The sequence below is a fragment of the Mobula birostris genome, chromosome 4, assembly GCF_030028105.1.
Source record: "Mobula birostris isolate sMobBir1 chromosome 4, sMobBir1.hap1, whole genome shotgun sequence".
Lineage (NCBI taxonomy): Eukaryota > Metazoa > Chordata > Chondrichthyes > Myliobatiformes > Myliobatidae > Mobula > Mobula birostris.
Window position 1 is genome coordinate 96,052,725 of NC_092373.1, and position 19,370 is coordinate 96,072,094.

The 19,370-nt window shown below is 38.9% G+C and overlaps 1 protein-coding gene across 5 annotated transcripts in view; it reads left to right on the forward strand.

The window, feature by feature from the left end:
* Nucleotides 1-19,370, forward strand: part of farp2 (FERM, RhoGEF and pleckstrin domain protein 2) — a 220,429-nt gene that overhangs the window by 93,030 nt on the left and 108,029 nt on the right. For all 5 annotated transcript variants that reach the window (XM_072255826.1, XM_072255824.1, XM_072255825.1 and 2 more), the window contains one exon: nt 16,427-16,611. In XM_072255826.1, the coding sequence (XP_072111927.1) occupies nt 16,427-16,611 (185 nt within the window). The remainder of the gene's footprint in view (nt 1-16,426; nt 16,612-19,370) is intronic.

The following is a 19,370-nucleotide window of genomic DNA, read 5'->3' on the forward strand; positions in this document are numbered from 1 at the left end:
CCATTAGTTACAATCCGTTAGCAGCTTCACCTGTGGTAAACACTAGGTTGGGAAATCTAAGCTGTGAACACAAATCAAGTAACTATGTCAATGATAATATGTATCGGGGTTCAGAGGGTGACCTTGAATTTGAAGGTGAGAGTGATCTCAATGGCAATGGTCGACTGATTGACACAGTGGACTTCTTTGAGGTAAAGGCACAAGCCAATCGGCTGCATAGGTGCTACAGCAAATCTGAGACAAGCTCTCTACTGAACAATCAGTCGCAGAGTAGCTCACTGACCAACCTTGGGCTAAATGGCTTACCTGACTCAACATCGTTTAGGATGGCCAATTCAGGTAATCAGTCCGAAGCCAGTTCAATGGTGAATTTTCCCACGTACTCTGTACGCTCCGAGTCCAGTTCTGCTTTGCAGTTTGGTGATGTGATTGAGCAGCTTGAACAACTCAGTTACCCTCCCACCACAACAGAAGACTCAAGTAGTGAGTTTGGATCATGGGATTCAGATAGCGGAGCCCCTCTTGATGGCAATTTATTTTACAGTAACCCCTTTGCACAGGTTGCCACAAGTAACTTCACATTCAATTTCAAGGATGAGGTTAATGGATGTACAGTAGGAGAGCAGGAGAAAAAAGGGCAGTCTGAATTAAATTGTTCCTCTACAATGATGCACATCTAGTGCATTACAGTGTAGGACATTACTGATTTGGTACTAGACACTAATTTCACTTTAATGGTTTGGATGACAACAACATTTAAAAAAATCATTATGAAAATCAAAAGAATGGTATTAAAATATAAACATTCCCATGCTAGTTTACTCTGCTAACTTTATGTTTGAAAGTTTTGAACACTTGGGCCAGCCTTTTGCACAAAATTTATAGAAGTATTCTGTTTATGTAAGGTTTTGGCAACAGGTCCAGCGGATTTTCCAGTGCTTTAGTAACTGGAACATTGACACTATGTAGATGCATTTATACTCTGAACCAAATGAGTTCTTTATATAATTATATATATATATATTTTATTTCTTTAAAGATGCCAACCAACACTGTTGCGTAGCTTTCTGTTAAAGTGCAGAATACATCCACAGTGCTGTGAAGTTGTCTGTGGGAAGTGCTGTATTGGTGGAGCTCAGGGGGCATACGGAACCTAATAGATGGTAGAAATAGGCTGTTGGATAGACTTCTGTAGAGCTGATGTACCTAAGCTAAACTATCTAAAAACAAAGTATTTTCCTGTTTATGTAATGATGCAACTGATGGGGAAACATTGGTAAAATCTGTGGAGTACTCTTACAAATCAAATGGGAAAATTAATATGTGATACAAGTAGATGGGAATTCTAATGTGTAGAAAGCTTGATGGAAATATGAGTATCCCAAGGAAGTTAAATATTTTGTATGAGATGGAAGCTCGCTGTGTGATGGTGGCTTTTTTCCATGACTTCAGTCTAATGTCAGGTCATAGATACAAGGCAAAATGGTCCCCCTCTGGTTATCTATGGCAGTGAAGCAGTTGGTACCTCTAAACAAATTCTGCACTTTTGCTACTTGTCTGGTTTATTCTTCCTGGCCTCTAACTTGGGTGTTTGAAATTCTCTGTAATTCACATTCTGTAGTGCTGATCCTTTTGCCATTCATTCCTGATCACTAGTAAGCTTGGCATAGGAACCTTAGTATTTTATGCTACTGTCCCTTCTTGTATCCTTGCTGTTTGGACTCTATTTGTGCATTTATGCTCTCTCCATTCCAGTATTGATGGCACTTATATAGCCATCTCTGCCCCATTCTGTCCATTGCTCTGGATTGATTTCTCTGTACATTTTAAAATCATTCGTGTTTCGGATTTTAGTTATCTTCTCTTCGGTACAGCTTCTGCTTTTTTCCCTTCATTATTTATCTTTAATATGGACCACTTTGATGTTTATTACATTAAAGGGACTTGCAAGTTCTTAGTTCTGCTGTTGTCATAAGGTACACTTGTTGGGTGATGCAATCCTCTAAGCACTAGTTAATTTTGGTTGTTAACTGGTTGAATGAAAATGCAGTTTTAGAAGGAGTCAGTGACTGCAAAAGATCATTTACCAGTCTTGTCAACTATGATTTTTGCATCACCTGTTCCTTAAGTGTCAGAAGTAAAAGATGTCCTTATTGACACCAACGTTTGAACCTATTTCCAAGGTATTGACAAGGATTGCAATCCCTACTGAAGTTTGTTCAGAGTTAATTGGAAATGTAATGATGATAGAATGGTAACAATCCATTTGGGCTGTGTTCTTCTGAAAGGTTAACATAAAACCCTATCTGGTTCATTAACGATCTTCAGAGAAGGAAACTTGTTGCCCTTCCCCAGTCTGCCCTTGACTTGGAGCCAACAATATGTTTCACCCAGGTTTTAGGTGCAATTGGAGGTGGATAAAAAATGCTGATATTACCAACGATGGCCACATTCCAAAATAATGTGAAAATTGTTGTTTTGCAGCAGCAGTACAGTGTAAGGACATAAAATTACTATAAATTACAAAATAAAAGTATACAAGAAAATACCAAGAGAATGTTCATGGGTTCAGAACTCTGATGGTGAAAGGGAAGAAGCTGTTCTTGAATTACTGAGTATAGGTCTTGGGCTCTTGTACTGCCTACTGCTTCCCAATGGTAGTAATGAGAAGAGGGAATGTTTACGACAATGAGTGTCCTTGCTGATGGATGCCACCTACTTGAGGCACCGCTTCTTGATGTCCTTAATATGGGGAGGGTTGTTCCCATGATGGAGCTAGCTGGATCCATAACCCTCTGAAGACTTTTTTGCTCCTGTCCATTGGAGGCTCCATACCAGGCTGTGATGCAACCAGTCCGAATATTCTCCGTGTATATCTGTAGAAATTTGTACGACCCTTTGACGTATCAAATCTCTTCTAACTTAATGAAGTGGAGCTTCTGTTATGCCGTGATTGGATCAATGTGTTGAGCCCAGGATTGATCCTTCGAGATGCTGACACCCAAGAACTTGAAGCTGCTCACTCAGTGAGGACTGATGCATGATCCCCTGACTATCTTTCTTGAAGTCCACAATCAGTTCCTTGTTCTTGCTGATATGTGAAGTTGTTGTTACGACATCACTCAACTGGCTGATCTCACTCCTCATTGCCCTCTGAGATTTTACCAACCGTGGTGTCTTCTGTGAATTTAGATGGCACTTGAGCTGTGCTTATCCATGAATGAATGTAAATCACACTAAAGTTGTGTCATGGTAGTTGGTAACCAGGAAAGGAGATGCACTAAAAACTGTGGTGATATTAAGGACTTTTAAGAAGAAAGCTTCATCTGACTCATGAATCAAACTCTACATTGTCATCTTGTCCTGTAAAGCAAGAGAAGAGGATCCATTCCGATATCAAGAGCCACAGAAGGGGGAAAGTATAAAGGATCCCTGAGCCTTGAGTTCCAGTGATTTGAACCACACTTCTTGAAATGAGAAAAGGCATTTGAACCCACTTGACTTTTTACAAGATTTCTGATACACAGTGCTCTGGGGTAGTTAGAATATTCTTCATCTGTACTATCTAACTTGTTGATTTTTTCCAAACAGCTTGAATAGGTAGGTAAAATACAAGTCCATTTTCCTTATTCTGGTATTAACTAGCTGTTAGGAATTAATTCTGTTGCATTTACTTCCATGAGGTCTACTGTTAGTCATTTCTAAACCATAAAGCTTTGCGATATGTAATCTTTTACTCAATTCTATCTATTTGTTTTGTTACCCTTTATTGCATCCCCCAAGCACTTTTTAAATATTTTAAATGGTACTGTAAATAATGCCTGGAAAGGTTTAATTTCCAAGGGGTTCTTGGAAAAAGCTCCATTTTAATGCACTTTAACATGTTTACAAGAAAACTGTGGTTTTCCATTATATGTGCAACTTCAAAAATGCCTTTTGTGATAATCATTTTATATTGACCTAAACCATAAAGCAAATAACATGATACTTGAGCAAAGTACTTGTGTTTTCTTGCTAAAGGGCACTACGGCATCCTGAATAAATACTACCGAATAATGTGTAGAATGTGCTTACGCCAGTGCTTAGAATGTTAATAGGAGAGCAATAAATCCCAGTTTTGGCATAGACGTTAATGTATTGAATGAGTAGATGTGACCTACAAGTTGGATGTGTAATTTGTGGAGAGCATTAAACATTTTGATGGTGTGGTGAAGGCAAATGCTCCAGTCTGCAGCAAAGTGCAAGGTAGAATGAGGAAAATATTGAAATTTGGAGTGAGTGATGCTAAGTGGGTTGTGTTTTCCCTTTTTGTCTTCCAGTTATACGCATTTGCTTTAATTGTATCTGTGTCACAAAGTGAAGAGGTTCTATTTTATATAGTCAGGATCAACCAGGCTTACAAAAATTAAATATATACAGTAAGTAGGACTATATTGGAAGAGTCTTGCTGAAAACTGGCATTAGATGCCCAACCATTTTAGTACTGATGTGTGGCTAATGCTTGCATTGATAAGTGATTGTCTCTCCCACCTCCACTCCACCATTATGGTGATTGAGTATTGAGGCTAATTAGTACTGATAGGAGTGCTGTTTGGTGATGGGCATTGAATGATTGCAACACCATTTTCTTTACTTTCTCTTGCTCTTCATCTTAAATAACTAGAACATCACACCTCTTCCTGGAGTGCCAAATCCCATGTCTTCCCTTTCAGACCAATTATAGGCTCTCTAAGAACATATCAACTGGTTGTGGCAGTCAGAACAGCTGTATTTGAATTTAAAGCTATGAGTCATTTGTGTTTCTCAAAGTGCCTTGTCCCTAGATAGATGTTAGGACCAACCTGTATGGGTGCAGGATGTCCCAGTGCATTGTCTAAATATGTATCTTTTTTTACTAAATTTCTATGTGCAATTGCTGGCCTGAATTATCAAATACTAATTGGTGTATTAAAACAAACATAGTTCATGAATTTTATGAAGTGGATGAAATCTAAATGGCATCTCATTCTCATTATTGTCATTGGGGTGGGTATGAGAAGGTAATTTTTATTTTAACATTGATCTAATTATGATTAAAATTTGCTACAGAGCTTGAATTTAGCTTTACAGTTGTCAGTATATTGCTGGTATCTGACATTCGGCAACTGGAATTTCAATGGCTAACAGGTTGGCTAAAACATTACAGAAGCCTTGATCAATAGAGATTGTAAAAGCTTTGAAGAAGGGTCATTTTACAGGTGCAGTGGCTGAATGGCAGTGTCTAATGCAAAACTGAGTTTAACATTGTTCACAAAATTGTAGTTGCTTTCTGTTCAGTTCTGATAATTCAAGTCCTATGTTCAGTAAGTCCATGTTCTTTCCATATGCTCTCCGATCTGTATACAAGTGTTAATTGAGTGTTGTGGGTTGGGGTTACTAAGAAAATTGAATCTTAATGTTTTAATGAGGTTTTCATTTTATTTTTAAAAACAAATCACTACATGAAATTGTAATGTTAGAGTGGGGAAAAACTGAATAGGTTAATTATTCCTCATCATCGGAGCATGCAACTTCCTTAATTATCCCATGTGGGGTGAAGGTGATTCCAAAGAAGAATGTGTGTGGAATAGGGAGAAACAGAAGCATGAATCAGTATCAGGTTACAGCACAGGAGGAGCAATTTGTCCCATTGATTCAATGCTGACTTTAAGTAAGAGCATTCCAACTAATCTCTTGCCCCTACCCTCTACCAGTGCCTTGCAATTTCTTTCCTTAAGCAGTTTTGAATGCCATGATTAAATATGCATCCATTTCTTCCTGTACAGTGATTCTTCCTATGCTGAAAACTGTAGTTTTCCTTGTGTCACTTCTGCTGTTCTTAAGTTCCTTCATTCAGTGACTGCTGGTTCTTGACCCAATGACCAATGGGAACAGTTTCTCTGTAGTTCTCTATACAGCCCCTTCACGATATTGAATGTCTCCATAGGTTCTCTCCTAACTCAGTTCTAAGGGGAGCAACCCCATCTTCAGTTCATCTTTAAGACTGAAGACTCTAGTCTCTGTAATTTCTTCTGCATCATCTCTAGCCTTTTCTGAAATATGCTCAAGATTGGACCAGACTCAATACTCCACCTGTGACTGGAGAGTTTTGCTTTGGCTTTATTGTTCTTGTACTCTATATCTTTCTAATGACCAGGATCCCATGTGCTCTTTAGACCATTCGCTTAATGTTTGCTGTTTAATGATGGGCACATGGATTAAACTTGACCCACAGAAGAAACTGAATGGAATCATTGTCTATTTTCACATTGCAGTTTGATGCTTTTGCTGATACAACTCTGTGGCATCTGGTTATATTGTCTTATTTGTGTTCCATGCAGCCAGGGATAATGGTTTTGTCATTGAGTTTAGGACCTGAGTTGGAAGCATTACAGCTGTGGTAAACATTCAAGTGCCTTTGGTCCAGTTTAGTGTCATTAAGCACTAACTAGAGATGATGTAAGCAGCAGGAGTTTATTTAATGGGAAATAGTTACCACCTTCACCTGTGTTTGTCAGTTGCCAATAAATTATTCTGTGCCAAAATGATGAAGAACATTGCGACAGGACAACTCAGAACTGTGTACATCTGTTCTGAATCAGATGTCTGGTGCTCCTTTTTCTTGCATTACTAGTAAGAATATTGGTCACAGATTTAAAATGAATTGCAACAGGTTTGCAAATTGGTGTCTGCAAAGATTCATTATCTGTTGAAAAATAATTGGTTTTGTGAGTGCATCACAGATGCATTGAGAATTCTTTCATAATTTTGTAATTTTATATATCAACAAAATAAACAAGAGAAATTATATTTCTGCTTTACTGTTTTTTGTGTGTATTTAATCTAATTTGCCATTTGTGTTCATTAGCTCTGTTCCTGCTGAAATATTTATAGACTTTCTTGTACCATTAAAAGAGAATGCAGCAATAACAGGAAGGCAGAATCTAAAAGTGTATTTAAAGTTTCTTCAGAATCCTAGTAATTTTCCATGTGTCACTTTCTGAAAGAAATAAATGCTTTAAGTAATTTGCATATGTGTCCTTAACAGTTGTAATGATGACAAATTCGGTTGCATCCTTTCCATGCTTTCCAGATGAACATAATTTGTTACTTTTAGAGTCTACTTGGCAGTGTTCTTTGAAAAATAGTTTCCATGGGGCCCTAAAGCTTGTGTACCGTACAAATCTTTTGTTTCCCAAGTTCCAAGGTTCGCAACATTAGCAGCATTTAAAAGCCATTTTAGATAAGTACGTGGATAGAGGGCTATGGGCAAAATGTGCGGTGTTCAGACTAGATTGTTGGACAACATGTCAACATGGGTGAGTTGGATTGAAGACCCTGCTTGCATGATATTTCGCTCTGACTCCCTTATCCGTAGAGTCCATAGTAAAGCAATTCTTGTAGAATGACCACCAACTTTTTGTGTTTGAAGTGATTGTTCTGAATAATTTGGACACTAAAATAACCTACTTTATTGGTGCATTTCTAATTCCTGTGGTGCATTTCTTGATTTGAAACAGGGGACTTCATTAAGTTTTGAACTGTCCTGTATTCAACTTGCTTTCTAGTTCCCTACCATCAGTGGTGGGGAAGATCCTACAAAAATATTTGAGGGTGAGGTTTAATGATCACTTGGAAAGGCTTTGTCAAAGGCAAAGCCTGTTTAGCAAATCTGAATCTTTGATACTGGTCTTCGTTGGTTGGGGCATTAAATGTAGAAGTAGAGAGGTTATACTGCAACTTTAAATATTTGGTTGTGTTGTAAACTTCTTTTGGTCTACCCGATGCAAAGACACCACGTACTACGGTGAATGTAACTTTAACTCTTTATTAGCAAGTTACCAGAGGGAACCCTCCTTAAGCACTCTCTTGGAGGCTGCTTCGGAGGTCACCTGCTTCTGGAGCAAATCCAGCTCTTTTGATACATAGGCAGTCATGCACACAGATACATGTGGGTTCACCCCCGTAGTTCCTGTACAAATGAGTATTGTTAACTTTATCAGCCATAAATCGTTTGTGTAACAGTTTTAATTGCCACTATGCCTGGAAACAGACAGGCACAGGCTTACCATTCAAAGCCTCCTGCCCTTGAAATAGCCATTCCTTTTAACGCTTATCTTGCAGGTGCCATAATGAGTACAAAGCAGAGTATGTCTCTTACAGCAATTAATCAAGCAATGATACAAGTTACTGTAAGCAAGAACTGAAGTTAAGCACAGGTCGCATACCACGGATGATGTCACCCGCTCAGCTTATTTTATAAGAAAACATTTGTGCTTCTCTACTTTTTTTCAAAGTCTTAGCCGCTATGACCCTTACAAAATAGCCAGGGTCACAAGAGGCCTACGAGATGCTAACTTCTTTACATCACAGTTGGACCTCAGCTCCAGTGCCAGTAATAGTTTAGGACTGAGTAATAGCATAAATCCAAGCTTACAAATTTGGAGCCTTGGGCATGTTTGTGAATTTGATCATTTGTGCATAGTTATTTTCTGATTTTGACTACTTTGCTATTATGTCACCCTCATTTCTCTTAAAAGCTGTATGCCTTGGAGAGGAATAGTCCAAACTTGGCTATAAGAAGCTGGAAAACTGCAAATTTCAAATTTGAATCAGACGACATCAGTATGACTAGTGGTCAGTTTTATTAACAGCATCGGGATGGTAATATTTAGGAATTCTTTAGTGTTTTTTAAAATTTCTGTTTCTTCCTTCGTCACCACCACTTTTGTTACAATTTGTGGTAAGGTAGTTAGTGGTCTAGGAAGTGTGTATTATGTTTGCAACAGTTAGAACAGCAATATTCGAGACATTAAAATTTAGCCATTGAATTTTGGTAGAGCTTGGTTATGATGCATTATTTTGCCTGCTGAGATTATCATGTAAAAATATGAATGTATGTTTTTATAGGTATATATCTAATATGAAATATGAACATTAAAAAGAAATAGTTCATCATTTGCCCCTGCTCTGAATGTTTTGTAGTAAAAATTGCACGTGAATTAAATAGGCTGAAGGTCATTGTTCCAAGGGCAGGTAATTTGATATCTCTGCAGCCAGATAGATGCCTGAGGCAAAACAACAAGCCAGAGAAGGAACGTGGTGAAGAATAATCAGGCTGCTAAACAGTGCTTCGAAGATGGCTTTTTACTTGCAGTTTAGCAGGCTAAAGTCCTATGTCATCTTCAACTATCGTATGTCACAATAAAATTCAAAGCTGAACTTATTTTTATTGGAATGCAGAGAAGAGTATTTTCCAAGTATTTTCCATGGAAACTGCTGCCTTCATGCACATCCTCGTGTTTCTCCACTGAGAACTGAAGCATTTTTGCTTCTGTTCTTGGATTTTCACTAGCAAGAAACACTTAATCTAAACCTGAATTCCAAATAAAGATTATTATATTGACTTGTTGTACAGTGAAAAATTTCTATAGTCATACAGAATTTCAGCAGACTTTATCTTGGGAATATTAGTAAGCTGTGTAGGACTCATCCCAGCCGGAAAAAAAAAGTTTAGGAGCTGATTGACCACCTTTTCTAGTCAACAAACTGCACTAGGGGTTTTCTTTGGGTTTTGAGCAATGTAGTCAACATTCTCCCAGTCTTGATGAAGAGTCTTGGCCCAAAACTGTTTATTCCCCAATGTAGATGATGCCAGACTTGTTGAGTTCCTCCTGTATTTTTGTATGTCACTGCACTGAAGATTTTCAGCAACTGCAGAATCTCTTGTGTTTAAATCTTGTACAAGAGTTTGTCTTGCCATTTTATCCCTTTGAATTCAAATTTCAGGAATGTGGTTTCATTTCTTAATCCCAGTATTTTTTCAGTCTGTTGCAAAATTTGGCTGCGACTTGGAGCTTCAGGGTTTTTGTTTTCAATACTGCACTAATGTGGCACCTACAATATATGCATTTGGTGTTAGGACTATGCAGTGAGGAAGTGCTAATTTACTTTGTAAGCTGTGCACTTGCTTGTCACCCATCTGCATTTCATTTATACCAGAAACATGAGTGCCTATTTCCCCCCTTCAACACTTGTACACATTCCTTAATTAACTGATTTTTTTTGTGTTAGTTTTGTATAATTTCTGTGATTTGATTTAAAAATTCAGCCCTTCCCAGGAAATTGTTAATTAGGCAATGGCAAGTGTCTGTCAAGTTGGAGTTTGTTCAGTGAATCCAGTGTCTGCTTTTTTTAAACAATTTGTGCCTCTTGTGTACTGGCACTTCAGTGCAGAATGGAAGGGACGCTGCACTGTTTGAATTGCTAGTTTGCAAATGAGATAGTTATCTGAGGCTGTCTCTATGCCTTTGGGTGGATGTGGAAGATCATATGAAACTGTTGGAAGAAATGGCAATGGAATTTTCCTGGATCTAGGCCAATTATTATGAAACAAAAATAAAATAAGCTTGTCATTCATTGAATTGCTTTTGGGATCTTGCTTTGTACATTATGCACATTTTCATACATTTCCAAAATGCCTTGGCTGTGCAATCACTTTGGAAATTGGAAAATAATACAAGTTGATTGCTATTGTCCACTTTGCTTGCATTGAGAAACCACCTGGGTAAAGATCAGATTTGCTGTCATTTTTGCTGTCAAGTACTGAGATGCAGCACAAGATCCAATATGTTGATCATTGTAGTCTTACAAAACCTTGCAAAAACTCTGTATCATCTTGGAGCTGAGGGTAATACCCTATCTTTTCAATAAAGAATAATGCTTTTATGCAGCGTTTATCTTTCTGAAAGATTTCACTGGGACTGATTAATTATACTTTGCCATTCAAGTGAGCAGGTGCTTAAAATCATTAATACTACTTCCATTTTTGTCAATGTGAAAATGGCAATATTGAGTAGAGATGAAACCGTAAATCTAAAAAGTTAAAAGTTACTCAGTAGAAGAGCTTGTGTTTTCTTGTGGGATAGGAAGGGAATTGTTATAAAGTTTTTGTTTTGATGGGAAACTTGTAAAGGAAGAAGTAGAGTGTAATGATGTGCTTTAAATGATCAACTAAGCTTGTTTAGGTGCTGGGTCCATGTTTCTTCCAAATGTGATCTATATAATTTCTATTACAAATGTTCCTGCCTTACAGGGATTTTTTTTTTTAAATGTTGACTTTTTGTCTGTTATTGAGAAGGACAACATAGAAACAAGCTCCCATGTTTTGCTGGACTATCATGTACTCATTTTTATACCTAACCCATTTTATCCTTCCTACATCACCATTATCTTCCGCACCATACACTGTCCTGAGTTCTACCACTCATCTACACATTAGCGGTAACTGTGCCCACAACCAACCAGCACGTTTTTCGGAGGTGGGAGTAAAGTGGAGCACCAAGAGAAGACCTGTGCAGTCACAGGGAGAACATGCAGATTCCACATAGACATCCAGATAGAGATCAGGGTGGAACCTGGGTCAACAGAGATGGGCGGCAGTAGCTCTGCGTACTCTGTGTACAGTAGTTTCTCAGTGAAATAGCCCAATGATTCTTTTTTAATATTTAAGTGTAATGGAATTTGAATGGCACTTAAATAAGGCTCATTAAAAGCTTCTTGAAAAGCCAACTAGAAGCTTTTTAACTGATGTGTATTTATACAACATTCTTTATTTAAACTGACTCTTTTATACCATTGCAGATAGTTTTAGAAATCATGTTTTTCATTCCATTTTTTCCTTCCTTTTGAGCTTGTGAATGGCTCAAAAGAGAAATAAGATATTTCCTCACTCTTTCTATGTGAATTGTTCTGCTGATATTTAAGCAAGGTGGTGTTTCACTGAGATCGATCATTTTATTATGTTTCACATCAAATGACTAGAGATCAGAGCCCAGGACACACTGTTTACCAATAGGCTTTGGGGAAAGAACTGATCCATTGACCCCGATTGCTTGGGAAAATATTGTTAAGGCTGTCTTTTTTTTGAATGAGAATGCATTTGATCAGTACTCATCTGCCAAAAATATACAATGAGTCAGTAATTTTCTCAGTAAAGCGCAATGAAAGCTAGATTATTTAGCTTTTCAGCATGTTTTTGTTTTCTTAGTGCTTCTATCAAGCAGTAACAGTGAACAGCAAATTGGGAATTTAACAGAGAGGGACCTATTCAGTTGCGATTTAAAATAAAACCCCATCACAGATTTAGGAGCATAGCTACAGCAATGGCATGAAAGTGAAGTTGCTGGCATAGAATATTGGAAGTACATCCAGGCTTTTCAGTTAAAAAACCACTTGCACAGCAATGATCAAGGGCTGAACTGAACAGGAGGATGTGGACTGGTATAAACAGATCCTGTAGGGTTTCAGAATGTGTAGTTACTGAAACTTGTAAAGGGACTTTGCTGCACCTTAAATATCAAATAAAAATGAATGCTGGTCAGAACGAATGTATGGGATTGAAATTCTAAATCAGCTATCAGATTGCATGAATCTGGAAATGTCTGAGTCCAATAGGAATAGATTTTTAGTCTGGGGATTGTCCAACAAATGATGGAGAGAATGGGAAATGAAAGGTGTATGATCAGAGACTTGTACTGGGGATTTAAATGCTTCTATGACTGTCCATTCATTAGGTATCACGTTAAAATTTTATTTGTTAGAACCTTACTCTGTGATTTGAGGGTGGTGGTGGGGGGTTTGGGAATGAGGAAACATCTTTTTAATTTAAGAGTAGAAAAATGAGAGGCAAAAATAATGACATTGAATATTTAACAGCTTTTTCCATTTAAGTAAGCTGTTAAGTTTTAAAAGCAAAAGGGGCATGGAAGTATTTCTGTGAGACCAAAATACAGAGATATCTCCAAGAGGACCACAACCACGTCATAATGTTTGGAGGCTTGTGTGCCTCAATGACCAGGAGAGTCATGTGGGCTGGAGTCAGGGCCATGTGCTTTGACTACTGGTAGTCTCACCCATGCCGAACAGGTCAAAGGATAGAGGCCAGACTAAGGGTGGTACACTGGTCCTCCCGGTTCGGGAGGCGGGGGCAGGGTTTCATCTCAGGACTAACCTGACTGCTCAGAAAAAAAAATTGTTATGTGGAACAGCAATAAAGGAAAAAAAAAAGTCACTGCTGCCCTAAACACCAGCGGTGTAACAGGCAGTAACTAAAATTACAGGCATAAGCATAACAGAGGCTTCTAAAAATATTGGGCAGGCCTCTGTCTTCAGAAGCTTATTTAAGCATCAATATTGTGTGCATTGTTCAAAGCACCTTTTAATCTCATTCCTCTGCCCAAGGACCTAAACAAGTGATTAATTTTCATTCCTGATGTAATACACTGGATACAGTGCTCACAATGTGGTTGTCTCTCTACTGGAGAACTCGATGTACGTTGGGAGACTGCATTGTAGAGCACCTGGGTTCATTTTGCAGAGGGAACCCCGAACTTCCTGTTCTTTGTTCCTTTACTTCTCCTATCCTCACTCAGAGCCAACTATCTGTATCCCCCCCCCCCCACACACTAGTGTAACAAGGCTCAACATAACCTTGATCAAAAAATATCTGCAGATCTTAAATTAAAACACAATGTTGAAGACTCAGTAAATTGGGCAGTAAGTTAATATTTCAGGTTCAAAGCCCTCTGTCAGAACCTGCTACTGATGATGGATCATAGATCTGAAAAGGTAATTGTTTTTCTTTCCACCGATGTTGCCAGACCAAATGTAAAAGCAAATTCACTGACTTGTAGCCCGATGTATTTATATGCAGGATTATTTCCAACCAGAGTACATCATTCATTAAACAGCAGCATCTCATAACCTATCATTTTAAGTTTGGCAGGTATCTAAATTAAGCTACTATTGAACTTGATTAAAAATAGGCTATCATCATGATTAGTTTAAAAAAAAAGGTAGATGCCCAGCCATGAAATCAGTAACAGAAAAATTAGCTGCATGTAACATAAAATGAAAACTCAAACGACTCATTTTTACCCAGAACAATTACTTACAGATCTGTGAGTCTGAGGGTTGAATTTGAGTGATTCAGCTGGATTGTGGAGGCTTTATTTTCAATTGCAGTCATGGCTCCTCTTGCTTGCTCCAAAGGCATTGTCCCTACTAACACCAGAATGCAGCACCCTGCAACATATTAGATTGCCCAAGACCAGGCCTTCCCAGTTTTTATTTTTTAAACATTGAGGGTGAGCATTTGCAAATCACGGGAGGTAATGCTATTTGGGGAGACATTTGAGAGTAGCTGGTTTTAGGAAGGCTCCATTGGGATAATGGGTGTACGGGTGAGGCGGTGACATGAATGTAACAGTATTTGTGCAATGTGGTTTGAGGGCTTGGAACTGCTGGAGCAAAGCAGATGATTTTGGGAGGTGGTTTGAGTGCTTGCCTTAGTTAGTGAATTGGCAAGTTTGGAGTAAGGATACTGATGTGAGATGGTGAGGATTATGAGCACAGCAGAGAACCTGGCTGCATAGGGGCAGTGAAGATGTAGCTGCAGTATTGAAGAGAAGGAACAGTAAAGGCAGGCTTGGAGTATTGTGTGTGTGAAAGCCAGAGAGTAGGTTGGGTGCATGGTTAGCTGAAATCCATGCTAAATTACAACGTGACAAATTAGGAATAGCCAACTGGTATTGGCTCAGAGGTCGATGGAAGCAAAGTTCTAATCAGCAGTAACATTGATGACCTTGACAAAATGGCTGGCTCTCAAGCAACAAGTCAAAAAAGGTAGGATTGGACTGACCACAATATATCGTAGATAATGGGAAATGACCATGCAATTCAAATCCTATACCACATTTTGTTCTGTCAACATTTCCTAAATGTAAAGAAAATCCCATGCCAAGATTCTCCTTTGGGTCTGTCATGCCAAAAGATTGCATCACCAGGAATTGTAATGTTAATGTCGTGAGTTGCCTTTTGCAGTTCCTGTTGTGTCGCTGTGATTTGTTACATTTTCTCCCCCAAGTGATTACTGATCATGTGCTCTTGAAAATATGTCCATTCCTTTGGTTAATGAAATTTCTGTTGTATTAAGCAAAGTCAAAGAATTGCATACATAATAAGAAATTTAACAATCGTGTTTCTAATATTTCCAACATTATTGTACAAACATTGTAGTTTTCACTTAGGAGACTTTGCATCACCAAAAAATTTGTACTTGGTGTTGTCCAGAGTAGTGATACTTTTACAATAAAATAAAAACTAATTGGGGAATGGTTGAAACATAACAGGAAGAGAGGTGGCAAGAGAAACAGAGTTAATATCTCAGATTGAACTGAGTACATGCTAAAGGGCTGGAAACTCTGGTATTTACTTCAGTAAACAATTTCACAAGTTTTAAAAACCATTGTAAGGATTAAAGTAGGTTGAGGTTTTGAAAAAGTGAATATGGTCACTATATCTGAAGGTTTTGTTATCATCACTTTTTGTCAATCCTTCGAATGAAAAATTTGAAGCAAGCAAACAAACATAATAATCTGACCTTTGTTGACTGAGTCTTCAATACATGAAAGACGGGGAGGAAACGATACTGGCAGGAAAGGGACGAATATATCTCTCCTGAGATTGTATATACTCTGCATATCATTGGTGTGCAAGTTCAAAGGTTAATTATCTCAACTAAATTGTTTTATTATTGGATAATAATATACCTCATTTGTATAGTATCAATGGTTCATGATTACAACTATTAAAGGATAGTTGGAGCATCTTTCGATAATCAATTTAGAATACATTAGAATCAGAAATGTGAATGACTATTGGTGACCGATAAATTTATAAAGGATGGGATAGATGGGAGTCTGGAACTAGAGAGCTCAGGTTTAAGATGACAGGAATGAAGTTTAAAAGAGAACTCGGGGTTAAGGTTTTCCACACGGAGTGATAGTTAACTGGAATAAGGTGCCAGAGGAAGTGGTAGAGGGAGATGCAATTACATGTAAAAGGCATTTGGACAGGTACTCTGATAAGAACGGTGCAGAACAACACGGACCTAATGGGAGACAATGTGATTAGAGTAGAAAGACATCACAGCCAGCACTAGTGCATTGGGCAGAAATTGCCTCTTTCTGTGCTGTCTGATTCAATGAAGTCAAATGTTTGTAACCAAGTTGCCAGAGAAGATGAGAGGCAAAATATTGGAACTGCTTCGAATCTGGAAGGGAGAGTAGATGATAGGCAAGGTGAGTTTTGTTAGGAAAAGTCACCTTTTCAATCCAATCTCTTTTGGAATAGTGTGTTTTGTAGTAACGTTCTCTAAAATTGCTTCAGGCCCTTCATCATCTTTAATGTGATCCCGAAGTTGTTTCTACAAGGTATATCTTCACCCAGGAGACATCCTCATACTCAGTTATGACCAGCTCTCCATCCTATATGTGTACAGCTCATTCATATTTAATAGTCTTAAGGCTTCTTATTTTATTTTGTCTTTATTTTTAATTTGTTTCAGGTGGTTTGGGTGGCAGTCTTCAGCTATCCCCTCTTGCTACAAGGAGCACCCTCAATGTATTGGTTCCTGGATCCCAGATGTCTAACCTGAATTTGCCTCCTCAGATTCCATCTCCATTGCAAAGCCCAATCCTCAGTGATGTTGGCAGCACAAGGGCAGATGATGATGAAGAAGACTGTCGAAAGGTGAGGTCAGGGATGGGTTTGCATGGTTATTAGCTGGAAATTGCTTGTGATGCCTGACTGATTCATTATTGGCCTCCAGAGCAGGTTAAGCAAAAATTTGCATCTTTCATGAAATGTTTCATATCCCTATAGGGTTTTCAGAATGGAACCTTAAAAGTACCACAATCCCAAAGTATGAGGCAAAGTTCTGTCGCTTTATTAGAGAGAGCAGGGATTGTTTAGAAATGGGAAGATAAACAGTGAGAGAAGATATTTCCATCTAGTAAATCAATTGTGTGAAGAACAGTGACAACATGGCACAGCTAGCTGATTGCTATCTCAGTTTCAGTGATCCGTGTTTGACCCTCATTTTGGGTGTTGTCTATTTGAAGTTTGTGCATTCTCCAAATGTGGCTCCTTCTTTAAAGAACAGGGTCTTCTTCCTCCACTGTTAATACTGTCCTCACCTGCATTTCTTGAACATTCGCGCTCACCCCATCTTCCAGTCACCCTAATACTGATAGTTCCTTTTGTCCTTACCTACCGCCCCGTGAGCCTCCACATCCAACACAAAATCCTCTGCAGCTTCCACCATCTCCAAAGGGATCCCACCACTAAGTACATCTTTACCTCGCTTCTCTCCCCTCCACTTTCCACAGGTATTTCTCGCTTTGTGATTCCCTTGTCCACTCATCCCTCCCCCCCCATCTCCTTCCCAGCCCTTATCCCTACAGGAGGCCCAAGTGCTACATCTCCTCATTCACTTCCTCCCTCACCTCCATTCATGGCCCCAATCAGTCCTTCTAGGTGAGGCAACACTTCACCTGCGAATCTGTTGGGGTCATCTATTGTGTCCAGTGTTCCTGATGCGATCTCCTCTACATTGATGAGACCCGTCGCATACTGGGGACTGCCTCGTCGAGCACCTCTGCTCCATCTGCCAAAAACAGAACTTCCCTGTGGCCAAACGTACTGTGATTCCCTTTCCCGTTTTGACACGTCAGTCCACGGCCTCCTCTTGTGCCAAGATGAAGCCACCCTCAGGATGGAGGAGCAACACTTTGTATTCCATCTGAGTAGCCTCCAACCTGATGGCATAAAATTTGATTTCTCCCTCCAGTAAAAATGAATTCCCTCCCCCCTGTTCCCCCTCCTCTCTTCTGTTCCCCACTGTGGCCTTTTACCTCTGCACACCTACCTATCGTCACCATCTCCTTCCCTTTCTCTTGTGGGCCACTCTCTTCCCCTATCAGATTCCTTCTTCTCCAGCCTTGACATTTCCAACCCACTGGGTTTCACCTATCACCATTTAGCTATCCTCCTTCCCCTCCTCCCACCTTTTTATTCTGGCGTCTCCCCCCTTTCCTCTCAGTCCTAAAGGAGGTTCTCGGCCTGAAATGTCAACTGTGTATTAGTTTCCATAGATGTTGCCTAACCTGCTGAGTTCCTCCAGCACTTTGCGCGTGTTGCTTCCTTCTAGATGCTCTGGTTTCTCCTCATATCCTAAAGGTTGACAGATTTTTTTTTTGAGCCAGTAGATTGTCCTATGTGTATTGGCATACTGACTCAGAAGGGGAGTTGATGGGCTATAGGGAAATAGGAAAAGGCATTGAACTGATTGGATTGTTCTGTTGAAGCTGGCATATAGACCCATAAGCTGAAAGAGTTCCTTTTCTGTTCTAATAAATAGATACAAAACAACCCAATATGGAAAATACATTCCAATTGATTATACAGAACAAAATCATGCTATCTTTGATTAATCCCAACTCTCTCTGCTGCTGCCATATGACGATTTAAGTATTAACATTGGTTTATGTTGAGATTGCTATATTGATTCTATTTCCCAATAATTAAAGTGCTTGTCATGACAGTCAGGTTTAGTTAAGTGCCAGTTAATTCAAGTGTCAGTTAACCTGACTTTATTGTTTGGCAAGATGTTTGTGTTCACCACTAAGGATGATGCTTTAGGGTACTTGGAGGCACATGATAAAGTAGGCCGAAGTCAGTATGGTTTCCTTAAGGGAAACCTTGCCTGACAAATCTGTTGGAATTCTTTCAAAGTTCAAACTAAATTTATTATCAAAGTACTTGTCTGTCGCCATATACAACCCTAAGATTCATTTTCTTGCGGGCATACTCAATAAATCCACAAGAGAATAATAACCATAACGGAATCAATGAAAGACCACATCAATTAAGTGTTCAACCACTGTGCAAAAGAGAACAAACTGCAAATACAAAAAGAAAGAGGTAATAAATATCGAGAACATGAGATGAAAAGTCCTTGAAAGTTGGTCTGTAGGTTGTGGGAACATTTCAATGATGGGCGCTGTATTGCTCAGCCAGATTTTCACTCTCCCTGCTGATTCGTCACCACCTTCGATTCAGCCCACGACAGAGTGTCATAGGCCTAATCTGTTATTTCTTTGAGGGAATAACAGGCAGAATTGACAAAGGAAAGTTAGTGAATGTTGTTTACTTGGATCTTCAGAAGGCCTTTGACAAGGTTCCACACATGAAGATGTTAAACAAAATTAGTACCCGTGGTATTACAGGTAATGTGCTCACTTGTTCAGAAGACTGCTTAACTGGCTGAAAGCAGAATGGGAATAAAGCTGGGCATTTTCTGTTTGGCTATGGTGAACTAGTGTTCCGCAGGGGTTGATGTTGGGTCTGCTGCTGTTCACGATGTATGTCAACGATCAGGAGGACAGAATTGACGGCTTTAAGGACAAGAATCAGAATCAGGTTTATTATCTGATTCATGTGTTCTGAAA